Source organism: Rissa tridactyla, chromosome 2 (genome assembly GCF_028500815.1).
Source record: "Rissa tridactyla isolate bRisTri1 chromosome 2, bRisTri1.patW.cur.20221130, whole genome shotgun sequence".
Taxonomy (NCBI): Eukaryota; Metazoa; Chordata; class Aves; order Charadriiformes; family Laridae; genus Rissa; species Rissa tridactyla.
The window spans coordinates 26,801,626-26,811,697 of NC_071467.1; the positions used below are offsets into that span (position 1 = coordinate 26,801,626).

Consider the following 10,072-nt stretch of genomic DNA (forward strand, 5'->3'; position numbering starts at 1 on the left):
GGCTACCCGCGGCCTCCGGCGGCGCGCCCTGATTGGTCACTCGCCTGTCGTACGGCAAGGGCGAGGGGCCCGCGCAGAAGGCGAAGCGTTCGAGCCGGAGGGGGGCGGGAATCCCAGGCACAGGCTGGGCGGAAAATGGGTTTTGGGGCGGCCCTGAGGAGAAGGACTTGGGGTGCTGGTGGATGAGAAGCTCAACATGAGCCGGCAGTGGGCACTCGCAGCGCAGGCCAACTGTTTCTTGGGCTGCATCAGAAGAAGCATGGCCAGCAGGTCGAGGGAGGTGATTCTGCCCCTCTGCTCCGCTCTGGTGAGACCCCACCTGGAGTACTGTGTCCAGCTCTGGAGTCCTCAGCACAGGAGAGACATGGACCTGTTGGAGCGGGTCCAGAGGAGGGCCCCAAAAATGATCATAGGGATGGAGCACCTCTGCTATGAGAACAGGCTGAGAGAGTTGGGGCTGTTCAGCCTGGAGAAGGTTCCAGGGAGACCTTATAGCAGCCTTCCAGTACCTAAAGGGGGCCTACAGGAAAGGTGGGGAGGGACTCTTTTATCAGGGAGTGAAGTGATAGGACGAGGGGTAACGGTTTTGAACTGAAAGAGGGGAGAAATAGATTAGATATTGGGAAGAAATTCTTTACTGTGAGGGTGGTGAGGCACTGGAACAGGTTGCCCAGAGAAGTTGTGGATGCCCCATGTAAGGGATGGACTGTAAATTCCCTGACGAGGGGCAGAAGGCCCTCGAAGCCTTCAATGGAATGCCTCAAACACTCACAAGGAAATAAATAATGCAGGCCTGGCCTTCAAAGAACTGATAAGGCTAACACTTCTGGCGTCTGAAAGTGTGGGAGAACTGTCTTGTGAAGACAGGATAGTTCTGCCACTCGTGTGGTGAGCTTGCTAGTTGTCAGTTCTCAAGGCCATTGTGTCCGATGAGTGACCTTTGCTTCATTATCCGTGAAATGCATAAGAAAGTGCACACTCCTGCATATGCTAATGAAGATTATAGAGATCATGTTAAACATGTGTGATTATGGCACTCGTCTCTCCACCCAAATCATGCTACATGTCACCTGGGAGAAGGGAGAAACCTGAGACCAGGCTGTCCTCAGCAAGGGGGGTGGACCATGCTAATTCAGCAATCATAAAAGGGGAAAATAAGTGCCCCTAGGGGGGAACAAAGAAGAAACAATAGAAGACAGTGGCTGGGAAGATTCTTCCCAAGAAAGAAGACCGTGCCTGGGAAGATTTTTCCAAGAAAGAGGAAGATTATGCCTGGGAAGATTCCCTGAAAAAGATGCTGGAACCAGGACCGCCGATCTCTTTATCTGTGTCTTTTTTTCAGTCTTTTCCTTTTTCTATCCCTCAGTTTCTCTTTTCTCTTAGAATTGTTAAGTAACAGTTAGAGTTGTTAAGTAACGACCTTAAGTACGACTTGCCATAAGTTGTCCTATACCTGTTGTTACGTAACACAATGCATACCTCACCACTTGCCATAATTTGTTATATACCTAACCAATTATCGTGGACTTGTTAAGACCTATACTAACCATTTTGGTAAGCTAATAAATGTTTCTATATGGACCTTGAGATTTATCTCACCTTAGTCCGCACTGTTTAGAATTTAAGAATCTGAAGTCATTTACCCCCCCTCTTTACTGAGAGTGGGACGTGACACCCCATCCCTGGAAGTGTTCAAGGCCAGGCTGGATGGGGCTTTGAGCAGCCTGGTCTGTAGGAGGTGTCCCTGCCCATGGCAGGGGGGTTGGAACTAGATAGTCTTTAAGGTCCCTTCCAACTCGAACCATTCTATGATGCTGCGATTCAGGGCATTGGTTCCAGAGGGGTAGGGAGTTTGGGGAACTCCCATGGGGCACGAGGGTGGCCGAGAAATGAAGGTTGGAGGGTTTTATTTGCCTTATTTTACAACATGGATCTGGATGAGACCAGCTGGAAGACGCAAGAGTCTTTGCGCTTCCTGGTACCTCATCTCTAAAACTGTATTACACATTGTGTAATACAGTTATATATGTAATAAATGTATATATGTAATAATATAGTACATGTGTGCTATTTACCTGAGCAAACACACAAAATGCCTGGAGGGAGGGATGGATGTGCAGCCAAAGTGACCCCTTTTACCTTCTTCACCCACCAGGATGCTCTTTGTTCACATTCCCTCAAACGTTACCAAAACTTTGCAGGGCACTTCATGCTCTGGATTGTAATTATTCCTCACTGCCCCCTTCCTGTGTGCTAATTGCCTAACTGTTATGATTTTCTGCATTAGCATTGCATGGAAGCCTATATGCTTATTGCACCAAGCGCTTTATTCCTCATCGGGTTTCACCGGCTGGGTTCAACAAGTTTTTAACGGTTGAGTTACTAGGTGAATCTACCATAATACAGACTCCTGTCTATCAAAAATGGAGCTGATGAATATAGAATAAGCCTAGAAATACAGGGGAAAATACGTAAAAGACAGGGAAAGGCAGGTGGAATAAACACTAGAATAAAACAACTACCTCACCTGCACAACCAAAGTAGCCCGCCTCTCTCCTTCCCTGTATTGGCTTTACACCTTTCTTCCTCTTCCTCCTCTTCTTCACCCCTTCCTGCCTGCCCTTCCTCCCCAAACCCAGACTCGAGCCAGCCAAAAATCGGGTCAGTAGCCATGGGAAGAGAAGTAGAGGCCAAAACATCCCCCCTCGGCGCCTGAGGCACCGACAAGACCTTCATCCCTGGGCCCCAGCGGACCTGCCTTCCTTCCTCCCTGCCCCTGTTTCTCGGCTAGGCAGCCGCCGGGACGAATAAGAACGAGAGACCGAAGATAAGGCTTAACGCGCCAAAGCCACAGTGGCCTGTGCTCTCCCCTCTATAAACCTTGGTTCCATGTGGACGCCGTAGGGCTGGCGGCCGGGCGCAGGCGCAGTAGCGGCAGCGCGGCTCCCCTCACCATGCCAGCGCCGATCCCGCCGCGCACGCGCAGGGGCAGGAACAGCGCGTGAGACCGCGCATGCGCGGGACGGGGCGGGGGGGGCGCGCGGGGGCCGGAAGGAGCCGGCGCGGGTCGAGGCGGAGGGGAGGGGGTCACGCAGGCGCAGTGCGGCCTCTCCGTCGAGTGTTGTGGCGGGGGAACGACGGAGGACGCCATCTTGGTGGTGCCGTGCCGGGAGCCGCGGGCAGCGGGGCTCGCCGCCCAGCCTCTCCTGGTGGCCTGTCCGGTGGGTGGATGGCGTGAGGGAGAGCGGCCGGCTTCCCGGGGCGCTGCGTGTAACCAAGGGTGCGGGGTTCGCGCCGTCAGCCGGTTCTCGTCAGCCCCAACCCTCGCGGAACCGCTGCGCGGCCGTTCCCCGGGCCGCGGCCTCCTCATGCCGCCCTGGCCGCCCGCCACCCTTCCCTCCCCGGTGCTCCCTCCAGCTCTCTCCCGGTGCCCGGCGGAGGCCGGATCTTAGGTGGAGCCGCCTGCCCCCATTCCCGTTCCCTCACCCGCTGTGGCGCGTCCCGCCGCCCCGGGCTCCGGCCCGCCCGCCCCGGGCTCCGGCCCGCTCGCCCCTCCGGGGCTTGGGCTGCGCCGCCCGCGGTCGGAGCGGTGTTAAAAGCCGGCGGCGGGCGCCTCATGGGCTTTCTCCCGCTCGCCGCGCTCAGGGCGGCCGTGCAGCTGTCCCAGCTGCCGAGCTCACTCGCGTCCTCCGTCAGCCATGTGAAAACTGACATTAGCAACAGCTTGCATCGGCTGCTAAGGCTTGTTTTGAAGAAGATTAGGATCAGAAGTCGTCCTCTGATCCGCCCGTTATTCTCATATTGGTCCAGTTTTATAGTTGCGGTATTTCTGTGGGTGTTCTTTCTAGCTTGCATGCTCACTGCGTGCTGACTGTGTAATCTCTCAACGTTGTGGTAAAAATACTAGGCTAGTGTAGGCTAAGTTTCCTACAGTGTTTGCAAGTTTTGGTTTTTTTTTTGTTTGTTTTAAGTGAAGTTTTAATGGTATTTGGAATTTGCTGAGGCTGTGGAAGTATAGGTATAGTACTGTTTTCTAGTTGTGTCAGTTCAAATACAAAATTATAACAGCGTGCACGCTTTGTGCTTTTTAATTAGTGGCATGAAATTGTCATTCTATTTATTATCTAAATCCTTGCTCTCTAAAGTCCTTGCTCAGTTAATGAATTGGTCTTAGTTTTGCGTGGCACATTCATCCTAAAAGTTACTCTTTTTGGTCGTTCACTTTAAATTGTTGGATGGCTCACCTACACTTTCTACCAATACTTCATTGCTTAATAGACAGTAAGTAAATGCTTATTATTTGAATTTGCATTTCTGTTTGTGGAATTCTTAAATATCGCTGGATCTGGAATCACTGTCTAGTTTTCACCACTGAAGGTTGTATGGTGTATTCATGGTAAATCCTGGAGAACTTGCCATTTGTCACCGAAGAAATACTGAGGAGATCTGTTCTGAATGCTGTTTAAAAATTGGGAGAATGCAGAGTTGTGAAATTCAGAAATACTACAGATTAAATACATCGTGAAGTAGCAGGGCAGCGGATTTGTTTTTCAAGACACGAAGGTCCTATAAGAAAATTCTGTCCTTGCATTCTCCTTGCTTTTTGGCATTGCCGTCACATCTGTTGAGAAGATCCGTTAAAAAGTGTACTGGGTCTGGCTGGGATGGAGTTAACCTTCTTCATAGCAGCCCCTGCGGTGCTTTGTTTTGGAAATGTGGCTAAAAGAGTGTTGACAACACATCAGTGTTTTGGCTATGGCTGAACAGCACTTGCAGAGCGTCAAGGTTTTCTCTTTTTTTTCCTCATTCTGCCACCCCGGTGAGTGTGCTGGGAGTAGGCAAGAAGCTGGGAGGGGACACAGCCGGGACAGCTGACCCAAAGTGACAAAAAGGGATATTCCATGCCATCTAACATCATGCTCAGCAACAAAAAAATGAGGTAGAGGAAGAAGGTGGGTTTTATTTGATAGTTTTAGTTTTTTGAGGTGATTTTTTTTATTGGCTTCCAAGGTGGTGGTTGTTCAGAGGCAGGCTGGGCATCAGTCAGCCTGTGTGAGGTGGTGATTTCCTTTGTTTCACTCGTTTCTCTTTGCTGATTAAACTGTCTTTATCTTGACCCACAAGTTTTCTTGACTTTGTTCTTCCTATTTTCTTCCCCATCCTGCTGTTGGGGATGAGGAGTGAACGATCCCCTGTGTGGGTGCTTGGCTGCTGGCTGGGGTCAACCCACCACAAAAGTAGAGAGAACAGATGATCCTCAGTGCAGTTATTAAATAGGTGGTTGGTTTGTTGTGTTTACAAAGTGCTGGTGTAGAAGTGACATAGAATCCATTTGTTACAGAATTTGGGCTTTGCTCTTGGTTTGTTAAGCTCAGGTGGAGTGATAGTTGCTGTGATCAATACATAACTTGGCATCAGGATCTAGTGCTTTATGTTTGTTATTGAGCAAGGGGTTTGTGCAGGGGATATTCTCAAATGCATGTCATTGGAGCATTGGGCTCTTGTTTTTTTAAAAGGATGTAGTCGTTTGCTACGGAAGGTTGTGTTTGTTCGGAGAGTACTGTGCTGTGTATTGTGTGATGTTAGATAATGTTGAAAATGAGGATATATTTAAGTCAGTGTACTAAGGTGATTCTTGTTCTTAGGTTTGAAAGGCAGTAAACATATAGGGAAAATACTGAAGTCTGCTTTTTAAATTGAAGTACTCCCTGAAGTTTCTCCTTGTTGGATATTTTTGCTCTTTTATTTGATAGTTTTCACTGTGATGTTAAGTGCAGTGCTGGACTGGTGAGTAGCATTCTCTCGTTGTGAACTTTCAAAGCAGGTGGATTTAGAAGAATGGACACATCCTGTAATCTTGAGATGGACTTATGCATCTTTCAAGGACGGCAAGGAATTAAATTGAGAGTTTTTCCCTCAATATACTGTCAGTCTGTTTCATTTCAACAGTTCAGTGTGGCACAATTGATGACCAAGTGATCTCATCGTGTTTTCATCATTTCCAGAAGTCAACTCTAAATTTTGAATTTCTTTTCCTTCTAAAATGGAAGCACAAAGATGCAGGCATAGCATCTTGGAACATGGAAGGAGTTCTTCATAGTACCCCAGATTGTGGGTTCATTACATGCTTGGCTTTAATACTAGCCACTGCTATGGATGAGCTGCAGCAGTGTAGGACAGTATGTAAAGTGAAGTACAGGTATCAGCCATTAATTATGTTTCGTTTTCTTTCCACAGTTAAGTTGATTTTACAGAATTTATCAGGTCTTCAAAGCATAAACAGGTAAGCTGCCAAAAGCTTAACACTTCTCACTGAATATTGTGACAAGATCATACACATCCTTTTTTTCTCACAGTCTTGTGGCTGGGAACTAGGAGATGCTCTCCTGAGTGCATGTGGCTGCTGCAGTTAATGCTCTGACTACATGAAAGAGACAACGTTTTTGAACGCTGAGAAAACACGTTATTGAACAGACCTGGTCACTGGGTAGAGCAACTTGTCAAAGCAGTGAAGTCATCACTGTTGGTGAATTACTTTATTCTCCAGTGATGTAGTTATCCTTTTTCATTTCTCCTTTTATCATCTAGTATTTTCTGTGTTAAGATCACAAATGTCCTGTTCAAAAGTAAACAGGATTTTATTTTATTTTTTTGTTCCTCAGGACTGGGCAGAGATCTCTGGCATACAGTAACTATGCTGTGAAAGACTTTAGGCGTTCTTTAGGTATTGTGGATGGTGAGGAGTGACTTAGGTGGATTTTGTTGCCCTTAGGATAGGGAATATTGATAGGCTTGTGCACGTGTGCTGGTGGAGTAGCTAATTGTTTTGACTAATCAACTTTCAGTGAATCTTGTTTTAATGTTGTTCTTGTGAACTTGTGGGGGTTTTGATACCTTCTCTCTTGATTGAGACAAGGACGTTCATTAAAAAGGCTCTAGCTTCTTAAGTGTTAAGATACTGTAATAGCTGAGTACTAAAGACGTGCTATCATGTGTACCTTTTTGTCTGCAGGTGATTTTTGCTGTGGGTTGAGCTCAGCATGGCTGTAGTCATCCGTTTACAGGGGCTTCCTGTTGTTGCGGGTCCTCCAGATATTCGTCGTTTCTTCTTGGGATTGAATATTCCTGATGGAGGTGTGCATATTATTGGAGGAGAGATTGGGGAGGCTTTTATTATATTTGCAACAGACGAAGATGCACGGCGTGCCATGAGCTGTTCAGGAGGGTTTATCAAGGACTCGCGCATAGAGCTCTTTCTCAGCAGCAAGGCAGAAATGCAGAGTACCATAGAAATGAGCCAGAAACGATTTGACCGTGGGGGACGAGAAACTATGTCTGGCTCTAGAAGAACAGGTACTAATGGTTCTGGTGCAGCGGGTGTTGGAGATGTTCCGCATTTAGTCACGGCTTTTCCAAAAGGAATAAGTAAACCTGGTTATGGTCCACCAAATCATCCAGAGGCTGGTTTCCATACCAATGGCATGAGACATGGTGATATAGGTATGCCTAAATCAAGCTATCAGTCAAGAAGGGATTCTCATCCATTTAACCCAGATGACCTTTACTTATTTCTACGTGGTATACCTTACTCTGCAACAGAAGATGAAGTACGTGCTTTCCTCTCTGGGATACATGTGGATGGAGTGATTCTGATAAAGCATCGCAATGGTTTAAACAATGGTGATTGCTTGGTAAAATTTGCTACGCCTGGTGATGCCTTAGAAGGACTTAAACGTCATAGACAATACATGGGTCAGAGGTTTATAGAAATTAGCCCATCTACAGAGGAACGGTGGATTGAATACGGTGGCAGGGTAGACATGCCAAATGAAATGGATCGCTTTTTCTGTGAAGACCGGTCCCCAAGAAGTTCAGGCTACATGCATTCAAGGAAGCATTCTCATTCAAGATCACCAAGGAGACAAAGAACACGTTCTCGTTCACCTCCCAACCAGGAATATTACATACACTTAAGAAATCTATCTACTAATGTGGAGAAGAGAGATTTGAGAGCTTTTTTTCCTGATCTGGATATAGGCAGCAAACAAATCAAGCTTCTAACAGATAAGCATCAGAGGAGGACTAGAGATGCCTTTGTGATGTTAAGGAGTGAGAGAGATTATCAGGCTGCTTTGGAATGTCATAGAAAGGTTCTTCTCAACCGTCCCGTTTACATTTTTCCAATTTCAAAAAAGTCAATGTTGAAAATAATTGATTCTTGTGAGAGGAAAAGATCGCAGGACAGAGATCATCCTGGACAGGCCATACCAGAAAAAAGTTACCGGGAAGGTCATTCCGGCCCTAAGATTTGTGTTTATGTAAGGAATTTTCCATTTGACGTGTCAAAAATTGAAGTGCAAAAGTTTTTTGCAAGATTTGATGTTGATGAAGATGATATTTACTTGCTCTATGATGACAAAGGAGTTGGACTGGGAGAAGCATTAGTGAAGTTTAAATCTGAAGAACAAGCCATGAAAGCAGAAAATTTAAATCGCCGAAGATTCTTGGGAACAGAGGTATTAATAAGACTTATATCTGAAGATCAGATGCAGAAGTTTGGTGTAAATGTACCGCTGTCTGCACCAAATGAAATGCAGGGTCATTCACATCCATATGACAGAGGTGAGCTTTCCCGTCCAGTTGGTTCACCATCTGGGCCACCACAAGGGCCACCCATGCATTCATTTGGTCCCCCTGGAAATTTCAGGCATCCTTCTGAATTTAGGCACCCCCCTGAGGACTTCATGTGCCCTCCTAAGGATTTTAGAGGTCCGCCACCCCTCATGGATTTTGGTAGTGATGGTGAACCTTTTGGCAGAATGGAGTTTGGGAATAATAAAATGGGAAATTTTCCTGAAGGAAGATTTATGCCGGATCCAAATTTCAGTGGTGGTTCTGAACGTGTTGTTCCTATTCGATTGAAAAATTTACCTTTTAAAGCTACTCCTAATGAGATTCTGGATTTTTTCTATGGCTACAGAGTCATACCAGAGTCAGTTTCTGTACAGTATAATGAACAAGGATTACCTTCAGGTGATGCCATCGTTGCTATGACAAACTATGAGGAAGCTATGGCTGCTATTAATGAACTGAATGATAGGCCAATTGGTCCACGGAAAGTTAAGTTGAGCTTGCTGTGAAGGAGTGAAAGATGCTCTAGAATAAGACATTCTAGATTTGACAGTATTGACGGTTATTTTCACTTTTTTAATTACTGGAAGATGCAGAAAAAGCTGTTTCCATCAACGGTTGTAAATAGTTCAGTTGTTTAGCTCTTCGTTGAAATATCTGTATGGTTAAGATACGGGAACTGTATTGTGCCTACTTCTTGTGGCAGAGAAGAGCCCAGAAATTCTGGAGGATATTGAATGTCTTACATCAAGGTATAAAGGCATGGAGTTGTAATGCTTTGGATTTTTTTGTTTGCTTTAATTCCATGTCCCATGACTTTGCATCAAATAAAAATGTAAGTGCTGGTTGATTGACTACACAAACGGTTTAAACAGAACTACTTCAGTGCTACCTGCACTAGTAAATAACATTTCTTACTGAGATTAGCTTAATAAAATCTAAAAATGACAGAATTTTTCTTTTTTTTTGTGTAAACTGTTCAGGTTTTTTTTTCGGTTTCATGTGGTTGCAGGCATTTCTATTAAAAGAAGAAAAAGCTTCCTGTTCACATAGCTGGCTTTACAACTTTTTTTTAAATAAAAAAGAAATTGCCATTAAATGTGTGTCTTATATTTAAAGTTCGTATAGTTAATGATCTCAACTGTTATGTTCCGCATACATGGGTCTTGGTGAGAATGATGCTGGCTCCTTCCTCTAGAGAGTGAACTATTACAGTTTGTCAACACAGCAATGAATAGGTAGTTAACAAAGGCTGCAAAATCTGTATTAAAAAGTTGGATAGGCTTTCTTGTTCTAATCACTCACTGTAGTACCTTGAAGCAGAAAATGAATGTTGGAATTAGATCAAGAATTCTGGCTTCAGCCTGAGCTTTCGGAGTGGTCTTTGTTTTATCTCCGTATGCTTGTAATATGAATATTAGCTTGCTAATGATGTCTGGAT

The 10,072-nt window shown here is 45.6% G+C and overlaps 1 protein-coding gene across 6 annotated transcripts; it reads left to right on the top strand.

The window, feature by feature from the left end:
- The first annotated feature begins 3,077 nt into the window (after positions 1-3,077).
- On the top strand, positions 3,078-9,730 carry RBM12B (RNA binding motif protein 12B). Of its 6 annotated transcripts, none has more exons than XM_054191188.1 (3): positions 3,078-3,221; positions 6,238-6,283; positions 7,013-9,730. In XM_054191188.1, exon 3 carries the CDS (start codon positions 7,041-7,043, stop codon positions 9,138-9,140), a length of 2,100 nt encoding a protein of 699 aa, XP_054047163.1. In that variant the 5' UTR covers positions 3,078-3,221; positions 6,238-6,283; positions 7,013-7,040; the 3' UTR covers positions 9,141-9,730. The 6 variants fall into 6 exon arrangements, with proteins under 6 accessions (XP_054047163.1, XP_054047165.1, XP_054047168.1 ...); XM_054191193.1 differs by having other exon boundaries at positions 3,092-4,952; XM_054191190.1 differs by having other exon boundaries at positions 6,238-9,730.
- The last annotated feature ends 342 nt before the right edge of the window (positions 9,731-10,072 follow it).

Coding starts and splice junctions, on each gene's coding strand:
- RBM12B (XM_054191190.1), top strand. CDS start 7,041: ATGGCTGTAGTCATCCGTTTACAGGGGCTTCCTGTTGTTGCGGGTCCT.